Genomic DNA, 24,077 nt, shown 5'->3' with positions numbered 1-24,077 from the left:
GATATCTTCAGACGGCAAACTGCCTCTTCAGTTTCATAACTACCTTGTAACTAAAACCATCTTCTGGATATTAGATTTCTTATCAGTTCTTGCATTAAATAATGGAACGCAAGATCTGTCGGTGTAGTAATGTAAATTTTGTTGGAGGGTCACCTGGAGTCCAGCTTTGTTATTGTTGTCTGCTAGTGCATGTGTAGAAAAACTGTTCAGTGGAATCCTAATTCCCATTCTGAGTTTTAGAAAAGTGGTGTTTTTCCCATTTGAGTTGAAGGGGTTGTGAACAGACTTTGAGCTGTACCACAAATTCTGACGGTAGACTGGACTCAACAAACAGAAGTTCCCTTCCTCCAAAGACTGATTGACTGCATGCCACAAAAAAAAAAAAAAAAAAAAAAAAAATGTGATCTTGGGCAAAGAGCAGACTGGGTGTTTTAGTGAATCACCACCAACCGTTGCAACACACGAAAAAAATTGGCATTAGACTAAATTCTACGTTTGGTATTTTTAATGTTTTTTCAGAAGAGCTAACTTTAGAGTGTAACCACATTACATTTATCAGAGAACATCCATCCAAATAAGTAGACTCCATCAAAGACTTTAAGTAGAAGGCCTCTGGAATCTTGTTTGATTTATGCCAAAAAATGTTCGGCCACATTTAACCAACCACAACCAGTCTGAATGTCAATTTAGGTCATTTTCTACCCTCACAAAAGCCCCGGACTTGGAGTCCATGAAGCAGAAAAAAGCTGATGTAATGGGTTTAAGAAATTCTCCGAGGGGAGTCAAACCTCACCCACACAACCCCAACTGCCCCCCCTCGGCCCTTTTCCCCCCTGCCCTCCATCTCTGTCCAGAGTTCCACCCCTTTCGTACTCTTCCGGAGTGATCGCCACCTTTGGTCAACACCTAAATGCGTGCACTTTGAAAGAGAAAGTCAGAAACTTTTGAAGTGAATCCTTGAGAAGCTTCTAGCAAACAAAGGTTTTGTGATGGCAACTGAAGGAAAATAGTAAATGTTTATGATTCAGTGATTTGGTGTTTGGGAGAGAGGGGGGAGGGGAGCAGGAGATGAAGGCAGCGGGACGAGGGAGAAGAAGAAAGGAGGAGGGAAGGGGGTAAAGAAAAGAAATCCCTGCCTTGGCGCACACACATACACACACATACACACACACAGCACTAAGCACAAAAGAAACCTGTAACGCCTCCAGATTCCTTCTCGTCGAGTATCAAAGACATGCTTTGGTTTGGAACAAGAGAATAGTGGGTAAGATAGGACCGAGCAAGCCAGTGAACCCAGCACCGGCTCGGCTGGGTGCTGCGAGTTAATCTCTCAGATAGGATTTTTTTTTTCTCCTCACTTCTTCTTCTCCTTCTCCTCCACCTCCTCCCTCTCTTTGTGGATATCGGTATTGCGGCAGAGCTCTGAATAGAGGGGACTTGTCTAACCTGATCGCCGGTCAGAATGAGCTCAGAAAACACATGCAGAGATGAGTGCTGCTTTCAAGTTCAGCAGGTGGCCTAAACCTGCTCACCGACTGCATCCCGACGCCTTCAGTGGAGCTCTCCTTCTTGGACCTCCCTTGCAGTTTAAAGAATATTCACAAAATAGAACTTAAAAGGGAGTTTCTGATGAGAAGGATCAATGTTTAATGCTTTTTTTTGAGGGGTGTTTCTTTAAAGTTGATTCTTGTTTGATCCGATAAGTTCTGAAAGTATCTACTAATTGTTCATTTTTTTTCCCCTGGTGAAAAGCCGTCTTGAATGTGACTACACTGCATAAACCTCACAACACAACAAAACAGTTTGCCTCATGCTGAAAAAGCAAAGAAAAAAAACCTTTCAACAATTTCTTTTCTGGCTGTTGTGTTATGTTCAGTGAGGCAAGTTAAATTTAAATACTTCATCACATTTTACTGAAGTAGGGATGAAAACGTAGAATAATAGAGTTATCCTATATGTCAATTAATCACTAAGTCTGTATCATCAGATGTTATGTTAGAAAACTGTTCTTGGGAAGATTTTTTTGAGAAACTGTCCCCCAGGGAAGAAGCTGAAGAATATGGACGTTGTGTAGAAGTTGATTTTTTTAGGGGGACTTGCCAACTCTTGTTTTGCTGTGGAGGAAATGGTTTTAAGCTATGATTGGTTGCTCTCCATCCATGATGTAAGACCATCATCTTTAAGCCAAAACAAAACACATGACAGCATGTTTGATCAGCTTTGACTAAGCCAGGTTAAGAGCCTGGTTACTTTTCAGAAGTACATCTCATTATTTGGCAATACTTTCAACTTCATCTTTAAAACCCATCTTTGTTGGATTATTTTAGTCAATAAAGAAATCAGTATTTTCTTTAAGCCCAAAGCTAATTCATTAATTATTATAAACATGTGGCTATTTGCTTGATTAAATGACTTGCTGGTTTTTGCTTGTGTGGATCCATCTTTCAACTCCTGGTAGCGTTCCATTCACTGATACTGAATATTTTACCACAAGTGTCAAACATGATACATGAAAGTAAGCTTGCAGGGACCAGCTCTGTTGTGAAAAATAACTATCTACTGAGAACTGGAGGCTAATTTATCTTTTGGAAAAGAAAAGCTTACTCTGTAATGCAATGTCATGGTGTGTGAAAAATAACTCAACCTTGAATTTATCAGAAATATCAGATGCATGACAAGTCAAACAACTGGCCTGAAGTGTATATACTTTTTGAAGTGAATAGATGACAATATGTGCACCACACAAAATAGCCTTTGGAAAAAGTGACAACATGTATGCGATTGTAACTACGTGCTGAAAACTCGCACGACCCCATCTTTTCCTTGGAGCTACAACAAAGAGAGAGCAATTGGCTGTTTGGAGAGCATCCAAATAGCTTCCGCTGCTTCTGTTCTTGCCATCAAGGTCTTCCCTCAAGGAATATAAGTAGGAAGCCAAATGATGACTCCCTGCGCTCCATCTAGGCACCCCTAATTCTATGTTTTTGCATTATTCCTGGAAATGTCCTCGGCTTTGTTTATCAACTTTCTCATTTCCTCTGGAATATCATTAGCTCCTCGGAGGGGGCCTGGAGCTCCTGCGCTGCGTTTTCCTTCTCCTCACCCCCTCCAGGTTTGTCGTGAAAGGTGGTCACGTAGCCATTCACAAAAAAAAAAAAAAAAATTGGAGCGTGAGCAAACTGAAGAGACGGGCAGTTGAGAAAGATTTGGGGAAGTGTCAGAGGCCGATTCTACTTACGCCAGTTTTCTCAAGGAAAATCAATCTGTCAAACTCCCTCCTTACCACTTATTCCGCACTGTTTTCTTTAAAGGTCAGTACATTTGAAACAAAATCACGAGGTTAATTGCTGGTGACACCTAATACATTCCACATGTGTGGTTGAGTGGTGTGCCCAGTCCTCACCTCCTCCCTGGAGGTTCATGTGACCTTAACCGTTCGACCCGGATGTGATGTAGGTGAGCGCTTCCTCTGGTGTAGTCGGAGCCCCAGTAAGTGTTTCCTAAAGAAAACAAGTCAGAGGCGGCTGAAATCTGAAACCAGCACTAATGTCTGCTGCCTCTCCACCTTGCCCCTCTCTCTCTCTCTCTCTCTCTGGTTCGGCAAGCCTCTGTGACCACAGGGGACGCAGAGGTGAGCGGGGGGGGGGGGGGGGGAGTTCCTTTCACGCTATGAAACCTTCCATTCGTGGATATCATCAGTTCACTGAGTAAATATGTTGATATTCTGTAAGTTAAATCACATTCCCTCACCAGCGCGGAAGCCGCAAGCCAATGTTCAGGTTGGCCTTGTCTCGCCGAGCGCAGACACAAGCGCGCGAGGCCAAGGCAGCTTGTTGTTTGTGCAGTTGTTGTATGGAAGGTCACTCACTGCATTAAGCGTGCACGAGGACAGAATGAATGTGACCTTTTGCAGAAAGCTCTGTCAGTCTCTCCTCAGAGAGCGGCTGGATTACAACACTCATCTCCTGCTGTAGCTGTCTCACACAAACTCACACACACACACACACACACACACACACACACACACGCCATGAGAGTCCGCAGTCACTCTGATTTCATGTTCGGATCTCAGCTTTGATGCTCCATGGGGGCTGCTGCGTCTGCTTGCCAAGTGACTTTGGTCATCTGAAGTGTTTCCATCCCCTTAATCTAATATCTAAAGGCATCAGGGTTTAGAGGTGCAGCTTCTGATGACGTGCCAGCACGCCGTTCTTGGACATGTTTAGATCTCTGCAGGCCGCCTCCCCACATACTGTAAATCCAGAATTTCACTTGGAGATGGGTCAAAGGGAGAAGTTTGGAGGAAGGGCTGGTTGATGTCTCGCTGTTCTCCTCTGTATTACAGTGTGATCACCTTCACCCAAATTTAAACTCTTAGCAAAGTGTTATTGAAACGCTGAAGGTTTATCATTGCTTTTCTTTTCTTTTTCATACAGTTATTGCCATTAACTGACCAATGGCCTCGTTGGATCAGATGATCTGCTTTTCAGTTAATGATAGAAAATACTTTATAAAGGTTATGATACACCTAAAATGTTGACCGTTTTCACAAGATGTGGGCATCTAATGAAGCAAGCAGTATGGTGAACAGATTATGGAGAACAGATAAATATTGAGAATAACTGAGTTTGCCTCATGACTCAGTCTTCCAGCGCAGTCTGAATTCTTTATGGCACCTCTCAAGGAAGACATTGGCCACCTATGCCTGAAATGATTTTGTCTTCAGGCATTGCAGAGACATTCAGGTTTCTCTTGAAGACACAGTTATTAATTAGAGTAGGTCTTGTAAAAATCTCCTGAGCCATGTTTTCACTGACCTATAACCAGCCTATAAATCAAAATTCAGGCATCAAAGACACTGGCTGGGACTTTGTAGTCGGTTGAGTTTTGGCATTAATGTTTACATATATGACGTTTTACCAATAGTAAAGTTTTTATCCCTTCCTGTAGTTCTTTTTAAACAGTCTTACGATGTTCTCATGAGATGCATAAGTGCCTGAAGAAGTGAAAGAAGCCCCAAACTCTGTGGCCTGGACAAGGTTGCCGCCATGTTGTCCACCCCCGAGGGCAGGGCGGGAGAGATCTGCAAGAGGGGTTTATTAGAGGAAGGGCAATATGGGCCTGTGCTCTAATCCCATTCCAGCGGGCTGAGCAGCAGCAGCTTGCACTACATTCCATAGCACTGGGGGCTTTTTGGGGCGGGGTGGGGGAGGGAGGGAGAGCAGCATTCCTTCATGGCCGGACCCATCAAAGACGCCGCACAACATCAAAGGCCACTTAGAGCCTAGGTGTTGATGACTGCAATCCTCCCCTCGGTCCACTTTTAGCAACCTCAACCCCTCATCCCTTGCACACAGAGCGGGGCCGGCCAAGCCAGGTATGTGCGCCCTTCCAACCTCCCTCCTCCCTCCAGCCCCCCCTCCCTCGGGTTCGCCAGGCGTTCCGTGGCGGCATTAATCATAGCTCATTAAGTAGTGACTTTGACTTTTGCTTTATGGTGAGTGTTAAAGGCGAGCTGGGGGGTGGGGGGCTCAGAGGAAGGGATGCCTCTGATATTTGGGGCGGTGCTGGCATCTTTCCCTGTAGCCACACAAATACTAAGGGCGGTGTTGGACAATGACTAAAGTCAAGTCATTTCTTCTGCAAACACAAGGCATTCACGTCACCGTCTCATACCTTAGGTTTTCCCGATCTGACATTATGGTTTCTGATTGTGATTATTGATTGAAAAGATATTTGGAGTTGTTACTGTGGATCTGAGCGTGCTACTTGTGAAGGTCACCTTGGCATCAAGGGAACGTTTTGAAGATGTTTTCAATAGTTCCCATTTATTTGTTACTTCCTTATTCCATTAGGACGTCGATAAAAATGAGACACAGAAACGGATACATCGCTAGTGGTTGCACTGATATCTCGCTTTTTTTTTTTTGTCTGTCTCAGCGTCGCTTCTATTGCATACCCCCACAGTGCAAAGTCTAAAAGCTGCGACGTAATAATGCATGTATTAGTCTGCTTTATTTGGTGATGAAAAGACAGGGTCTGAAAGTCATACTGGATGAAGACTCACTGGACACAACTGGACCCCCACGGCACAACTGGTGTTCCTCCATTGTTCCAAATGCTCAACTCAGTTGTTCATCAAACATATGTCTGATCGTGGGATGTACATGATTAAAAAACAACTAACTTCAATTTGCTCAATTTCCTCAAATATTCTCCAACATCTGCACATAAATGACCCAGGAGGGGCTGCTGTGATCAAATGCACCATCACGTTTTTCCACTTTACCTCATAGTTGTGAATGTGAATTTTTGAATGTGAGCTGAAACCATGTCGGGACTGGTTTGTGAGAAATGACGTGTGGTCGCTTTATTCTTCTGAAGTTATGTGGTGTAACATATTATCCATTAATGAGCCTCTCGTTTCCCTCTGCTTGTTGCGTTGTTAGTCAAGCTAATTATTTCAGAGTGACACCTTGATGCTAACAAATAATTCATGCACTTGTTCACCTACTTTGGTAATTGCCCTCATAAGGACAGCAGCCGAGGCGGTGATTCTTTATCTGTGTGTACTGATGCTGTGTGGTTCTTCTTCTATTGAAGCTGATGCAGTTGTTTCCACCCCCCAAAAACCCTTTGGCCACCCCACTCCAAAATGGTAGCATCCAGCCCGATGCTGACCCCTGAACTTTGTCGGTCCGTCTTTTGTTCGTGTCACTCTCGGTTTTTAAAGACTGAAGAGCTGAAAGTGACACCAGAGAGACTTTTGAGTGTGCATACACACTCACACACACACACACACACACACACACACGCTCACACACACTCACACACATAAGCCATTGACGGTTTCGGGATGCACTCGTAGAGTTAATAGAGTCACAAGCTCGGCGTCCTGCTCAGTGTTAAAGCTGTCAACCCCAGGGCCTCGTGCGACATATCAGGACATTTACATGATATTAGGTGTCCCCTGCCAACATCCCTCGCTCATGCTGAAACCATGACACTTGTTTGCTTTGCCCGTTGCTAGGAAGATGACAAGGAGGTGATTTTCAGGGGAGGTTAAGGAGGGGGCACGGCATGAAGGGGGGGGCGATGTTGGACGGGCAAACAGACAAATGATGAGAGAGATGCTTACTGAAGGTATGCCCTGGACATCAATAATAAATCCAAATCAAACTGTTGGAGTTGACACACCGTACGTCTGCTTTAACTTTAAAATGATGCACGTATGAAGTTATTAAATTAGCCCCAATCGAAGCAGTGTTGCCATACCACTTTGTAACACAAGCTGGTGCATTTGTTTTCATTTTTTGTTTCTATTAGTGCAACGTATCAAATGCAGAAACATACTGATGTCTCACTGAATCAATGTCCTCCTGAGAGCTGTGAATCAAAAACCAAACAAATGAAACTGAAAGCTGCACTGAGGGCATTTTTCTTTTTTTTTTCTTTTTTATTTGTAATTACTCCCCCTTTAATTTAATTAATTCGCCTAATCATTAAAAGACGAGGGGTGAAGGGGAATTTCAGTTCAGTTTATTTGAGCATATGTTGGACAATCAAGCAACAAATTAAAAATAAAAATAAAAGGACATGACATAGTCATACAAGGCTCAAAAAGGAGTAAGCAGAAGTAAACTAAACTGAACGGAATTTCACATATTCTGCTTTCTGCTAAAATATCAACTGTGAACACCTTATTAACAATTTACCACCAGATGGTGTTGACTCCATGCTATATATTACACAGCTTTTTTTTTAAACTACATGTTTACTTCAAAATACATTTCATCAGTTGCTCACAATCAATATTTTATCTATGATTTTTTTTTTCCCCCCTCAGCGTGAAATGGAAAAGAGATGGAAGCCAAACTCGCTGGGCTAATTGTTCTTTTAGTCCCAGTGGAGAAGACAAAAGGGAGGAAGTCTTCATTATTTGTGAGTCGGAGCAGAGGGATCCCTTTACTGCGATAGTGTTACAGGAGGAGGAGTGGCCAGCCCCACCTGTAGGGCCCTCCCAGCTGCTCCACTGTAACTGGATCCTGCTCCCTCTCTCCTCAAGGCTACCAGCTCTCTTTGAAGTTTATTTCCAGTGCTGGGAAAAGAGGGGCATAGAGTGACTGAGCGAGCACGAGGGAAAGCATGCATGTGGACCCGCTGTGCATGCATTGAAGTTTGCGAGGCTATTTGTGCATGCTGTATACATAGAAGGCTGCAATTCAAGACTCCTGCTCTCTTCTTGTGCTCACTTCCACGTCTCTGTGCCGTCTGACATCGAACCGCTGCAGGAAGATGAGAGAACTCCCAGATGTGGAGGTCTGGTTAGTAGGAGCACTGCAGTATGAAGTGAATGCATTAAACCCACAGCAGGCCTTGAGGGCATATCAATCATTGGCTGGAAAACAAACCACCCAACACCTTGACTGACAGATTTTCAGGGCAGAAAACTGTTAAACAGCTTGAATAGCAGAGGACCAAGGTTACGGAGCGGTCACATCTCTGAAGTAAGCCTCTTGATGTGTTAAAAGGACAAGCCCTATGGTATCAATCAGGATCATTTCTCACACGATCAGAAAAAAAACTGTATTATGTGGAAGGCATCAAAGAGTCATGTAGTGTCAAGCATTATCAGCAGATGTGTCAAAACATCAGACAGCAACTTCTGGCATGTCTGGATTTGGAAGGGTTTCCCTGGATGTGGATCAAATGTTTGTAAATTTGACATTGAACACAACTGCAGTGTTGTCTTGTAGAGGCAATATTTGCTCAAGAGGCATTCGAATGCTGTCAAGACAATATGTCAGGAGGCTTTTTTAAAGTTCTTTGCCAACGATGTAAAAAACTGAGAGAAAAATTCCTTGGATTGAGTGTTGAATTCTTATACAAGAAAATAAATAAGCACGAGAAATACACTCTGTACTAGAGTAAACAAATATTAATTAGCCTGAGTCAGCAGAGTAAGTGCTTATTGCGTCCTCATTTGCATTCATCTCATTTTCTTTACATGAACATTGAAATTTTTGGACTGAGACCTCACACATGCACAGGGAGAACATGCACTCTCTGCACAGAAATCCCCCGAGCCTGGACATGAATTTAGGATACTCTCTCACTGTGAGCCCTAATGATCCAGATTAAAGCCTCCTTTATTAAAAAAAAAATCAGTTACCTAGACTCTTCTGTGTAATGTGAGAGTGAGATCAATATCTGCAGCCTGCTTGGACAACTCCGGCCTGTCTGCAGCTGAGGACGCACGCTCTAAATCCTGCTGGTAAACAAGCACACACACTAGTCAACCTGCACCACAAGCTCACTAAGCTTGAACTAAAAAGACTCATCCAGGAGACGCTCCTTGTCCTTACTTGCTTCAATCTCCGGGGATTAAGGCTCCAGTGTCAGACTGCTTTGCTTCAGCTGTCCTTCTGTTATGGTGTCTGAGCTCTACAGGGTTCAGACTGTCTGTTTGAGGCTGTGATTTAGGTTTAGTATTGAGTTAGAGAAGGTGTGGAGGGAGGCAGCTCAGAAAGAAGCAGAGGACGTGAACAGATGGAAAGAAAACAGCAAAACTTGTATGAAGTTTGACTTTCGATCGGCTTTCGCGTGAAATGTCACGTCTGTTCTTTCAAGATTTTAGTGTTTTAAGCTTCAAAAGTAAGGTCGTTGGAAGGGTGCAGAGGCTATCACTTTATTGACGCTTCATATCTAAAAGTATGATGTTTAACTTCACAATCAATTGTGTCAACGGATGCTGAAGGTGAGGTTAGACACACCCAAACATCATACGGCCGCGGTTTTTGGCACAAGTCCAAACAGGGTCGAGGACCCCTTATTGAGAACCACTGTTCTGACAGCACATAACTAACTTGTCAGAGCTAAAGTTTTAATTACTACATGTTTTTGTCTGAATATCATTTCCTCATATTTTTAAAAATTAACACATTTTGTGACCTTGTCATCCAGAGCTGGTGTGTCTGCGTGTAAAGCTTCACATTATCAGAGGAGGACTTTGAATAATTGAGCATCCTTGATATTGTTTCCACTAAACACAAAAAAACCACAGTTATACTATGTTCACTGCTCCCTTGATTTGAAGTCTCATCTGTAATTGAAATTCATTAAATGAATGAATGGAACTCAAGATTCCATTACTTAAGCTGCAGATGCAAATGAAAGAATAAATTAATGATTTATCCGGAGAGACTGTCACAGTTTGTAATTTCAAGCTGTAACTGAGAGCCACAAATCTTGTTTACCTCCGTGCACGGGGCTCATTATTACTTTAACAGTAACAGTTAGGGTTATGTCATTAGTGCCGCGGGGAGCGAACATGTTTTAACTGAAAGGTAGCATTCACAATGGCATCGTAAAAAAAAAAAAATAAAAAGATGAAAAACTTCTCAATCAAATCAAGAATGGAGTCTGGTTGGAAGAGAATATTGGTCATATGTGTGAATCCAATCAACTTTGAATTGATTTTACTGAAAATGGGCAAATGTGTGACTGACAGGATCTCTGCTTTAGCTCATTAGGCTGCGCAGCCTGAGCGTCTGACGTCACCCCGGTGAGTGTTTTCCGTGTTGGTGAAGCTTGCTGAAGCCTGCGAGCGACTGAAGTGCTTGCTGTCTCTCTCTTGCTATTACTGTTAATTCACGAAGCAATCAAAAATCGGGGTTATTTACGCCCCCGGGGTTACTTCGCCCCCGATTGACCAAGCGATCTCTCGTGAATTACATTTCTTCTCCGCCGTTAGCGCCACCGGCGTGCTAACTAGCTTAGCGTGCTAACTAGCTTGGTCCGCCGGGACCGCTATGGCGTCCTCCCCTCTGTCTTCTTTTCTTTCCTGCTCAGTGTGCCGTATGTTGAGTCAGAACCCTGCCTCCCTTGACGATAGGGGTATTTGCGTAAAGTGCAGTGTATTGACAGCGCTGGAGGCCAGGGTAACCGAGTTAGAGGAGCGGCTGCGCAGATGTGAGGGGCAGGGCAGCGCTAGCTATAGCGAGGTAGCGGCAGGGCTCGCAGCCCGTTCCCGCAGTGAGAGGAGTGTTAGCAAGCCTAGCCCCGCAGCGTGTCCCGAGCAGCCGGGACAAGACCAGGACCGGTTTGTGACAGTCCGGAGGAAGGCTAGTGCTAAGCACCGCCACGTAGCACTCCAAGAACCGCTTCACGTCTGCAATAGGTTCTCTCCCCTCAGCGACGACACGCCGGCTGAACTGGACACGCTGGTGATTGGCAGCTCTATAGTTAGAGACGTGAAGCTGCCAGCGGTGAAGGTTAGGTGTTACCCGGGGGCCAGAGTGGGGGACATCGAGGGGAACCTTAGGCTTTTAAAACAGGAAGGTAGGAGATTCCGTCGAGTCGTGATTCACGCAGGCGGTAATGATGCCCGGCGGAGACAATCAGAGGTGCTCAAATTACAAGTAGCCTCGGTGTGTGAATTGGCTAAGTCGATGTCTGATGCCGTAATATTCTCTGGTCCCCTGCCCAATTTGGTCAATGATGAAATGTATAGCCGACTTTCATCATTCAATCGCTGGTTGTCTAGATGGAGTGAGGAAAACGGAGTTATTTTTCTAAACAACTGGCGCACCTTCTGGGGAAAGCCTGGGCTCATCCGCAGGGACGGCATCCACCCAACTTTGGATGGTGCAGCCCTTTTAGCTCACAATATGGCTGATCGGCTTCGAACTCTAAATTGACAATCCAGCTATGAGCCCCGGGCGCAGAGCAGTCGTGTAGAACACTCCTCTGTTGATCTTGTTGATCTCGTCACTAATCCTGCTCCCGGATTTTTACAAGTCAAGCATGGAGGTTTACCTAGGCTAACAGAGACTGAGTCTGTCCAAAGTGCTCAAAGCATTAAAAAACAGTCAATGGGTAAAAAGCTTAACATCTGTACAAGACATAAAATGTGGTCTACTAAACATTAGAGCAATCTCCACTAAATCTCTGTTAGTTAATGACCTTATTGGTGACAATAACATTGATCTCCTTGCTCTGACAGAAACTTGGCTCCAGCAAGATGATTATGTGAGGCTCAATGAATGTACCCCTCCAACCTATGTTAATTTCCAAACAGCTAGATCAACAGGTCGAGGTGGAGGTGTGGCAGTGATTTCCCACTCCAGTCTTCTTCTTAAACCCAAAACTAATGTTAAATTCAACTCTTTTGAAAGCTTAATACTAACGCTTACTTGTCCAAATTGGAAGAATCAAAAAGCTGTGCTATTAATTATTGTGTATCGACCTCCTGGTCCTTACTCTGACTTTTTAACTGAGTTCTCAGAGTTTTTAAGCAATATAGTATTGACTCATAACAAGATCCTTATAATAGGTGACTTTAACATCCATGTGGATGATTCTGGTGATAGTTTGAGTAATGCGTTTATTGCAGTATTGGATAGTATCGGTTTCACTCAAAATGTTGATGAATCCACTCATAGTCACAAGCACACCCTGGATCTGGTCTTAACATATGGGATAGAAGTCAGTGACCTAAATGTTCTCCCTCAGAACCCCATACTCTCAGACCATTTTTTAATTACTTTTCAGGTTTTGATTGAAGACTACTGTGCTCAAAAAGATAAAATTCAGCTGATACGGACATTATCTGAAAAATCTGTGGCTCGGTACAAAGAATTGATCCAGCCTGCATTTGCTGCATTATCTTGTGAATTCACAGAAATGAGCTTATTGACCAGTGGTGATAATAGTGATCAGTTTGTTGACAGTGCTATGCACTCACTAAAATCTGCCCTTGACGTAGTGGCCCCGTTGCAGCTGAAAACCAATCGACCCAGGCGCGTTGCTCCATGGTTTAATTCTGAAACCCGTGTTCTCAAACAAAAAACTCGGCAATTAGAAAGACTGTGGCGTAAATCTAAATCAGAACAATCTCTGAAGGCCTGGAAATGTAGCTTGCTAAGCTATAAACAAATTCTTTTTAAAGCCAAGACATTATATTACTCTCGTTTAATAGAAATAAACAAAAATAACCCTCGATTTCTATTCAACACTGTAGCCAGACTGACAACCAGTCATACTGTAGTGGAACCAGTAATCCCAGAATCTTTAAACTGCCATGACTTTCTTAAATTCTTTAATGATAAAATCATAACCATTAGAGGTAAAATCAGTAAAGCGCTTTCCTCAGATCAAGCTCAGGGAATCCAGCCACTGCCTCCACCTGAAATACCTGAAATACTAGATAGTTTCTCATTAGTAAATGGGGCTGAGATTACTTCAATTGTAATGTCTTCTAAAACCTCAACCTGTCTCCTAGATCCAATTCCAACTAAGCTTTTCAAAGATATCCTTCCAGTTATCTTAAATACGATCATAACTATAATAAATACCTCTCTAGAAAATGGCTATGTGCCACAGTCATTTAAATTCGCAGTAATCAAACCACTGCTGAAAAAACCTAATCTCGATCCTGATATTCTAGCTAACTACAGACCGATATCAAATCTGCCTTTTATTTCAAAAGTCCTGGAAAAAGTTGTGGTTAAACAGCTTTACCGCCACCTACAGGACAATAGTTTATTTGAGAAATTTCAGTCAGGATATAGAGCTTATCACAGCACTGAGACTGCGTTAGTTAAAGTCACTAATGACTTGCTATTGGCGGCTGACGCAGGTCTAGTCTCAATCCTGGTTCTCCTAGACCTCAGTGCAGCTTTTGATACAATCGACCACAATATTCTCCTGCAGAGGTTAGAATGTGAGGTTGGCATCAGAGGAAAAGCCCTCTGCTGGTTCAAATCCTATTTATCTAATAGGTACCAATTTGTTCACGTTAACCAACAGTCCTCACCGTGCTCCCAGGTCAGTTATGGGGTTCCTCAAGGGTCCGTGCTCGGGCCAATTTTATTTCTGTTATATATGCTTCCTTTAGGGAACATAATTAGAAGTCACGATATCAATTTTCATTGCTATGCAGATGACACACAACTGTATTTATCTATGAAACCTGATCAAACTAATCAAATAGACAGACTCAGTGACTGTATCAGAGAAATTAAAACCTGGATGACTACGAACTATCTCCGTCTGAATCCTGGCAAAACAGAGGTCATTATACTAGGCCCCCATAAACTGAGAGAGTGTCTATCCAAACAGATTATTACCTTAGATAACGTCAGTGTATCCTCCTCCTCTACTGTGAGGAACCTCGGGGTCTTATTTGATCAGGATATCTCATTTAAAGCACACATCAACCTGGCTTGTAAAACAGCATATTTCCACTTGCGCAACATAGCTAAAATAAGAAACATTCTACCTAGAAGCGATGCAGAAAAACTCATCCATGCATTTGTTTCTGCGAGATTGGACTACTGCAACTCCCTTCTCGCAGCCTGCCCAAAAAGTGTATTAAAAAACTTTCAGTTGGTTCAAAATGCAGCCGCCAGATTATTAACTGGAACTAGAAGACGTGAACACATTACTCCCGTTCTAAAATCTCTTCACTGGCTTCCAGTCGAGTTTAGAGTTAGATTTAAAATCCTTCTCCTCACTTACAAAATCCTAAATGGGATGGCTCCAACCTATCTCCAAGATGCTTTAACGCCTTATCAACCAATCAGAGCACTTCGCTCTCAAAATGCAGGGTTACTGGTGACTCCTAGAGTCTCTAAATGGACACTAGGTGGAAGAGCCTTTAGCTATCAGGCACCATTTTTATGGAACCAGCTTCCAAGTGGTGTCAAAGAGGCAGACACAGTCTCCACATTTAAGGTTAGGCTCAAGACGTTTCTCTTCGATGCAGCCTATGATCAGGTCAGCTAGGGATTCTAAACTAAACTAAACTAAACTAAACTAAAACAAACCAAACCAAACTAAAGTAAACCAAACTAAACTAAACTAAACTAAACTAAAACAAACCAAACCAAACTACAGTAAACCAAACTAAACTAAACTAAACTAAACTAAACTAAAACAAACCAAACTAAAGTAAACCAAACCAAACTACAGTAAACCAAACTACAGTAAACCAAACTAAACCAAACTAAACCAAACCAAACTAAACTAAACTAAACTAAACTAAATTAAATTAAACTAAACCAAACCAAATTACACTAAACAAAATTAAACTAAACCAAACTAAATTAAACTAAACTAAACTATACTAACTAAATACTAGTTTAAACAGTTAAGTATCCACAAAGCTGCCCCAGGAGCTAGAATGCTGTGGGAAGTACGGTGCACTGAGCCCTGTCCTCTAATGTCTGAATGTTATTCCCTTTAGTCCGTTCATTGCTTTTCACCTGCTGTCCCCCCCTTCGAGGGGGAGTCTTCTCCAGTTTCAGTTGCTGACTCCACTATTACGAAGGCCTATGAACAAGCTCCGTCCGGACCGGGAGGACACCCCTGTCGGTCCTGCCCGTGGACTGGCTTCGGTTCTACTGCTGGGATCCGTGGTTCTTGTGCTGGACCGTCCAACGAACTGTCCTCAACATTGTCCTAGGCTTTACTTCTTATTGTCTCATGCTAGCTGTTGCCAAAGCTGTCCGTCCCTGGGAGAGGGATCCCTCCATACTGTGGTTCTCCCCAAGATTTCTTCTTTTCCCACTGGGTTTTTGGAGTTTTTTCTTGCCGGATGTGAGGGTCGAAGGCGGTGGTTGCTTCGTTCTGTCTCGTTACTGTAAATATTGACATATTACCATTATGCTTATTCACTGTTTTTACTTTTACCGACAAATGTAACATCTTGAAGCCCTCTGAGGCAACTGTTGTTGTGATACTGGGCTATACAAAAATAAATTGATTGATTGATTGATCATTATCCCCACAGCAATCCAATCAAAAATCTGTTTTACCTGCATTTCACTGACAAGAAACTAATTCGAAGACTGTAACCTCTCAGCTTTTAAAAAATAAAGTGAGTGAATGAACATACATAGGTTAATTTAACCAATTATTATTATATTTTCCCCCAAAAAATTAATGCAGTTTGTTGAATGGTGGGTTACTCTTGAAGGAAGGCGAGCATTCTGAATGAATATGTGTAGAGAAATACATGAATAAGTGGTATTAGGAGACTAAATGGTTTTGAGGCTAGCTTGTTACCCGACATGAAAAAATGTAAAACATTGGCATTTGATTTGGTCTTGGTGGGGACATGGTTCACATTTGAGAGCCAGTTTCAGAAGCCGATTGTTAGACACTCCCTGTTCAAACCGATATGTCAAAGCTGTGCAGAGCACAGACACTAATCTATGCATTTCAATTGAAAATCTTTTCCAATACAGGATGAGTAATGTGAAATTTGACATATTCATTTATCAGGAAAACATTACAGAAACATTTTTGTTGCACTAAAGGAAATGGAATTCTTTCTCGTCTCCTCGATGCTGGATGATGTGCCGTATGGGTCAAGGTTGCTTCATCTGTAGATGTTTATTGAGTCAGTCTGACCCTGAACATCCATGTTGCCTTTATTGATCCTAAAGATTCAAGACTCAGTTACGAGACTCTGAAAGACAACGCATATCCCAGGGATTATCCTCGAACCTACGCGCCGCCGATCATCAACCTCTGCTGGCGAGGCTGCTGTGTAATTCCAGGAAGTTGACAATACTCCCTCCTTTCCCCGTTCCCCCCCCCCCCCACCCATGGTGGAGGTTGGAGCACAGTGCTGCGGAGGGGAAAGTGTTGGTTGTGAGGAGGGGTTACTGGAGGAGGTCGGAGGGGTCGGCTAAATTAAAGGCCCGGAGGGGGGGAGGTGGGCGGGATGCTGCTTCTTCCTCGAGGGGTGAACGAGTTCACAGCGAGAGATGCCGCCGAGTTACCCCCTCTGTCACCCTCACATGTCGCGGGCCGCGCTCACTGTTCTCCGCACGCTGCCTGTGCTCAAACACGGAGCTACGTAAACACATGCACGGCACCGGGAAAGCAGGTGGGTGCTACTGCTGGCACCTTGCCTAGGTTTTTCCTTCCCCTGGATTGTGTGTGCTTGTGAAATGGGTGCCAGCTCTTCTTCCAAAATTCATAAAAGAAATCCGCGAACAACAGATCTGCGCAGTTAATCATTTAGCCGGCTTCACAGAGAACATCTTGTACATGATATTGTCTGTGGTTGGCTTGTCCTTCAGACAACAAAGCACCTTTGATTGTTACAACACAAGTGTCCTCTGTGACCTAAATGCAATCGCAAGAAGGTCTTGGAACTCGGTTTGAGGTAAATAATTAGTCATTGCTCTTGGAACATCTATTGTAATATGTCAAATTCAACCCTGCTTGAAGTATTCTGCTTTAGGTAAGTGCAGTGGTGGCCAAGGGCTAGAGGAGTAAGAACTGTTTTCTGTGGTGCGTGTGAGTGTTTCAGAAACATTTTCCTCCTTCTACACAGAGACAAAGTTGCAACATTTTCACGCCGTTTCATTTTCAGTGACTCCGAGCACCGTTGTCGTGCAAATGGAAACCCAAAACAACATGAAACTTTTACATTTTCTCTTAAAAAAGTTGTGTCATTGGACCCTCGCTTGCTCTACATGTTTTTGGTTCTGACATTTCGGTCACCGGCAGTGACATTTCTCTGTGATCATTGGGTTATAATTGGCCCGCGGACTCTGGTTTGGATGCATGGAAGTTGAATTTTTGCTTAAAAATGCAACTAGAATTCATGGGCCTTGATCTCATTTTACATCCCAAACCCATTGCAGTGGGTGTACCAAGTTTCAGAGCAGACTTGCTCAACGTGTAACCCAGCAGTCAAATCCCAGCACTCCTTTAGTTTGTGCAATACCTCCAAGTCTACATCCACATCTTTTATAGATCATTTTAGCTCAGGGAGGATTTTCTTCTTCAGCCCACCTAAGCGGTTTTTGATGTTTTGAGCTCTCGGTATGTTGAAGCATGGATGCCTTTTTGTAATGCACAGCACACCGCGTGTCAGCAAGAGGGAAACTTTGAAAAGATGTGCGATTCAGCAAATTCTTTCGGAATTTTAGATTTTGGTGCCTTATGACCATCTCGTTGCTTCATATCCACCAGGCTCTTATGACTGTCGGTGTCTTTTTTTTTCAGGGGGGTGGAATTCCTGCTTTGTCATAAAAAAAGCTTTTTTAGCTCTAGGGGAATTTTTAATGTGCAGATACAGACTTTCAGAGGAGATTTTAAAATTGTTAAAGCAGCAGACAGAAGAAGCATATTTGCTAAAAAGCACTTTTTATGTCATATGTCAAAACTTTTCTCATTAAAGTTGAATGCAAATGAAAACAGTATTTGTAATGGTGGGGTAATTTAGTGTGGTGAGGGCAGAATAAGGGTGACTGTTTTTGACATTTACAAGGAATGAAGAGGTAATTGGAGGGGGGGGGGGGCTGTAAGTGGGCCACCAACAATTTAAAAGCGAGGAGGAAAAGGGGATGTGGCAGGAGGAGGAGGGAATCCGGGGGGAGGCAGGAGAAGTGGTTGTTGTACGATCAAAGGCTCAACGGATTGAGTCACAGACAGAGAAGCAAAGCATTGGATGGGGATGGTGTGACTTGGATCTATTTGAAAGGGTGGGGGAGCAGGAGGGAGGGTCCGCGGGGCCTGATGGTGGGAGTGTTTCAGAGCCATGTTTTCATCTGATTACAAAAAGTCAGCTGGTCACCTGTTTGACCATCAACAGAGTGAAAGAAACATTTTGGATTGGCTTTTTTATTTATTTATTCGGTAAAAATGTTAGGGTGATTAAATGGTTTTGAAATAAGAACCACAACTCTACCAATCACAAGAGGCATCACCTTCTGCTACAGGTGGGTTTCCTGTCAGGGGGTGGGAGGTTGGTTTGGCTGGTGGGTGTGGCCAGCTTGAGTGGCAGGTGGAGTTCAAATCCCTGCCAGAATTTCATTGAGAGTGTGGCCAGTGTAACAAGATATTCATGTGAAAGGCTGCCTCCTCCCCGGGCAGAACAAGAGCCGCCCCCTTGCGGAACTTAGGCGCTGGGGGAAATCTAGATGCCCTTCATCCAAATCCTCGGGTACAAGGAAGACAACGCCGAGCGGAGCAAAGTGGAGCAGTGGGGAGTTTTCCAGAGGGCTGAGCCTGTGTGATTTTGGGGGGCCAAAGAGGGGAAAGCTAGCGAATGGAACACAAGAGCGGACAGTCTCTTGTCATTCTGTGTGTTTGTGTGCGAAGGCACGTTTGTGTATGTGCTCGTTACTCCTTTGTCTGCATGGCCGGTAGCTGTGACCCACTTCACCGGCTCGTTCGTCCAAACAGAGCTCCTTTTCCCTGTGCTCCCCGTCCCTTACATCCATCAACGCCTACGTCAACATCTGACAAAAAAGAAAAATCCCTGTGCTGGAGATAATGGTGCAATGGCCAGCCTCTAAAATAACAACATGGCCCACAACAACAACACTGTCCCATTTGGAAGTGCAAGAGTCCCCCGCACAATGGCCCAGTGTTCAGGGCCCAGGGGCACAGGCGGGGCTCCCCACTGCCGTCCAAGCTGTTAGACAAGCAGGAAAGAGAGGTCATAATCATACAGCGACCAGCTCTCTGCTTCACGGTTCCTCTTCGAGATCTACTGAGACACACAGAGGCGGATTGAGGGTCTCGGAGGAATCCCCTTCCACTTTGATTCCCTCTGCTTCTTCTTGCCCCAGCAGCAACCTCATTGGGTATCTCTCGAGAATTTCACAATGTTACCTTAGGTGACTGGGATTTGTGTTGAGCGCCAGAGGATTGCTGTGCAGATTGTAGAACAATGATATGCGAGAACGGCACGTCGAGATATGCAGGTCTAATGAAAACCCGACGAGCTTGCAGTCTTTTATCTTTGTCTTCCCCCTTCAGTTGTGGCCTCCTCCAGAAGCTGAGGCCGCGAATGTGCTCTGAAATTATCATGCAGAATGTGTATGTAATGTACACCTGTGCTGCCTACCAGCTCCTGCCAGTAGGAGCCCTAGGCTAGTATCCGTCTTCCAAGTGCTCAGCCAACTCTGCAGCTTGCTGCTCACCTATGTTAACGGGAGAAAGCTTGGAGAGAACACAGCGAGTTTGTGAAACGAAGGTCGAGAAGGCGAGTGCTTATTGTGGGTGTGTGAAAAGGTGTTTTCAGTTAGAGTAGCCTTGCTTTACAGTGACCTTCTCTTTGGTTTACCTTATTCTGCTGTGAGAACAAATCGGTTTGTTTCAGAGGGCTGCGATGGAACGCTGGAGCCGAATCTCTGGTGTGTGGGCGGTCTGCGGAGGAGGATTCAAGGATGAGTGGGTTTTTATCTGCGAAGGTACAATCAAAATCTTGGAAGGGACGTACGTATGTGGTGCATAGGATTAATTATCCTCTATGTACGCACAAAAACGGACACGTGCATTTCAGACGATGTGAACGTCTCTGCTTTGGCTTTTTTGTTCATCCAATATTTTGGATCGACAATTTGGCTTTCAATCCACCAGATGACGTCGCTCCCGATGAACGTAGAAAAACAATAACTATATTGATGATGGCTTTAGGTTGCTCCAGTGTTTATATTAAGAAATAAACACAATTTCAAGCATTGCTGCAAAGCTGTTAAACACCTTGAGGTACAAAACAGGTGATAATATGTGCCACAAATACAGAGCAGGGTTTTTCGACAGTCAGCATCTTTGTTTTGCACCAGGAGGCCTCATAAAAATCACATTGAGCCGTTTGTGGCCCCTGAACTAACATGAGTCTGACACTGCTGCCTTAAAACAAAAGATGCATTCTTTCATGAACAGAAAAATAACTTATAGAAAAAAAATAGATAATCTGATTGAGGCTTTGTGAATGGAGTACACAATATCCACCAGCTGAAGCTAAAAGATGCAACGTGACAGAAACCTAAGTGGGACTGCGGAGCGGCACACGTTGTCCACATTCCTTGGCCGTGGCTCCCTCACAGTCCACCTGATTTGCATTTGACCCCTTTGGTCTTAAGTCCTCCCCAAAAAACCCTTTGAGGTCAGGGGCTTGACCCCCTCAGCCTTGTGGCACTGAAGTGACGAGGCACTTTTTTCCTGAGCCTCTCTTCAGTCCTCATCGCACAGCTAACCTGCTCCCGACGTGATGAAGTGGGGTTCAAAGGTCGGGGGTCACCAGTTGGCGGAGAAGGGTATCTTGGGTCATCGGCAGTGCTCAGTGGACAGAGTAGCCTCAGAGCCAGGCGCCACAGCGCTCCGTGGCTGGGGTGCTGTGGTCTTTGGGTTAATAGGATAAGTGGCCCACAGGTCACGTTGGCCCAGTTCTAATGCTAATACTGGTCTTTGCAGTGGTGCCAGGGTGAGGAACAGATCCACCATTCTGGCACTCTGCTGGATTTTAGCAGGACAGATAGTTATTTCATGCTTATGAAAGTTTGGCAGCTGCCCTCGGCCTTTGCTTTTCATTCTCTCGCTGGTGCATTTGGGAGTTCCACTTCTTTTTATGGCGCTTTTCAAGATGGTGTTCTGCGATTGTCAGTGTTATCTTTAAAGTCCCTTCATGATAGCAGCGCCTCTTGGGACAGCATCCTGGCACGAATGGTAATTAGATAAGTGTCAGGCATTTTGTCGATATCCAAGGATGATATCAGCGTTTATTTTTTTCTGAATTTGCAGTCTGACGATCCATCTTGCACTTCCTCTTCCTTTCACTTTCACTCTCAAAGTCAAGACTGAAAAAAGAAAAGAAATAGCATTGAGACAAATGCTTTTTTTTTCCATTTCAAATTAAGGCAAGCCAAGGGAGTGAGTCAGTGTTTGTGAAGTCTGCCTCCCTTGCCTCTTAATCCTTTAAGTCGTCGTCTAGGTGCCGGCTTGGCAGAGCTTTTTTGGCAGACCTGAGCCACTTTATCGGCCTTAAGTGTGACGGAAGGACATCTGAAGATGGTCCGATAGACAGTATTTGGTGTTCTGTGATGTGAAACGTCAGCATCTACTTTTTAATTTAATTGGGAAAGATAAAAAAAAAGCACCCATTGTGCGTGTATGTGCAAGCACAACAGGAATGGCAGTGACATTAATCATCCACAGCAGTAAGAATAGAAGTCGACCTAATGCATTGCTCCTTAAGTTGGAGATTCAGTAACAATCTGCATCGTCAGCAGATGCACGAAAGCGCATAAATCCCTCTTTTTTTCGCTTATCCTCCTGCTTCTCTCTGGGCGGTCACATTCCCTCTGCTTAATGTTCAGATCTTGGACTATTTTCTGCATCGTGCAGCAAACACCTCATAAATGTCTCTTCGTCGCCTGTATTTTGTTATGAAAAATAGGTGAGAAGTGGATTATGAAATACTGTCCTCCCCTAAAAGGGGTTAGTGCAACTCTAAGATAGTAGTTTACTGTGCCTGAAGTAAATCCATAAAAAGGGATGCCAAGACCTATAAAGTTAATACTGGGAAATAAACATACGCTGAGAGTTGACACGCATTTTCAGAAATGTATTTTGCTGTTAATGTGTTCATTGTTCCGAATGACTAAGTGATACATCTTGTAATTATTTCAATGTATTTCCCACCTATGATACAAAAAGAAGTTTGTGAATTGCATGTTTTGATTTGGATGATTCAGAAGACTCTCGTATTCATTGATTTGCAGTCCAACCTCAGTGACTGTTCAGTTTTCACAGTTTTTGATTGTGTTCTTTAAGCTCTACTGTCATTTTTGTATAAACCATTTCCTCTTGAAGTGGACGACTCGCCCGTTCTTTCGTTCGTGATGAACTGTTGCATCAAATACTACAATATGGGCCTGTTATATAATAACTTTCCAATAATGGCCCAGTGCCGACCATAACTGCGAGCAATGAAAAGTAGTATCATAAACCTTGTTATCTTGATTGCACCAGTAGATATTGCTCTGAGGATGACGATGATTTTGCCCTCATTTCTTCAAATTCGGTTTGTTATTTTGCAGTGTTTAACTTGAAGTTGTGCATGCACTTTTAAATACTCATCTGTCAACTGTGTCTTCTTTCCAGATGCATCCTTTGGGACTATGTAACAACAACGACGAAGAGGACCTGTACGAGTACGGCTGGGTTGGGGTGGTGAAGCTGGAGCAACCTGAGCTGGATCCCAGTTGTCTCACTGTGTTGGGAAAGGTAAAGAACTGCTTGTTTTAAATGTTGCAGGTCTTGTTTGTGCGTACTGTTCCATTGGTGTGTTCTCTCATAAAAACGACACACAGAAGGATGGTTTTTGGGTCAGTTAGATTCTTGCTTCTCCTTGGTGGGAGAAAGAGGGTGAAGTGAACCCCCCTCTTGTCTCTCGTCGCCCCCTCACCTCCCCGCCCTCCCTCCCTCCCCCCCTTGTGCCCAGACCCCTCTGGAGTCTCCTAGTGGTATTTTATCGTGCTTTAATTAAGTGTTCCTCTTAATGGAATGTACCAACATTCCCCGGAGGATGAGAAGGGGGTGGGAGGGCGGACCGACTATAGTCTCATTTATCCTGTGCATTCCCGGTGACAGAAAGAGAGCAGCCATTCATAATTTAAGTAGCCCTTGTGCCATCCAGACATGCTAATGGTTCTTCGGTGGGGGCTTCTGCGGCACAGTTGATGCTTACTTACGCTGAGACCCTGAGAACTCACAACATTTTCAGCTTTCAAGCTTTTCTCAGACTGTAACTAATAATATCTCATTGCTTTAGCTTCACTCACGGCTAAATGGTCTTCACTGAAGTGACGTGTCCTTGTTTAACTGCCAGTTATAAGTCTTATGATTTATCATTTGTTCATGATTTGTTTTAGTGGGTAACTTAACGTGATCGCCAATGTTCACTGTTCTGGGGAAGACAGTGAGCAGGACAAACACTCTGGATTTCTCCGTTGTTATTGTTATTGTTATTGTCTACATGTGCAAAAAACTATTGATGTTGACCACAGTGTGCGTGTGCAGGACTGTGCATTTCAGAAAAATTGAAACGGAGACAGAGACCGGTGCATTTTGACAGCATTACACAATGAAAGCATTTTTTTTTTAATCCTGTTTTCCATCATTTCGAACACTGTGTAAAAATTGCAACACACTGAAAAATTGTGATATCTTTGCTTGTTTGAAGGACGTTGCAAAAAAGCAACACTTGTTTTTGTCCCATTTTTGTGAATCGCTCACAGCTCTTGAAGAAAAGTCTTAAACTA

The 24,077-nt window shown here is 43.7% G+C and overlaps 1 protein-coding gene across 2 annotated transcripts in view; it reads left to right on the top strand.

The window, feature by feature from the left end:
• znrf3 (zinc and ring finger 3) overlaps positions 1 to 24,077 on the top strand; it is a 78,491-nt gene that overhangs the window by 24,197 nt on the left and 30,217 nt on the right. For both annotated transcript variants that reach the window (XM_030104132.1, XM_030104131.1), the window contains exon 2: positions 22,918 to 23,040. In XM_030104132.1, the coding sequence (XP_029959992.1) occupies positions 22,918 to 23,040 (123 nt within the window). The remainder of the gene's footprint in view (positions 1 to 22,917; positions 23,041 to 24,077) is intronic.

Source organism: Salarias fasciatus, chromosome 12 (assembly GCF_902148845.1).
Source record: "Salarias fasciatus chromosome 12, fSalaFa1.1, whole genome shotgun sequence".
NCBI lineage: Eukaryota > Metazoa > Chordata > Actinopteri > Blenniiformes > Blenniidae > Salarias > Salarias fasciatus.
The sequence above is the reverse complement of the archived record's forward strand: the minus strand, read 5'-3'. Positions and strand labels throughout refer to the sequence as shown.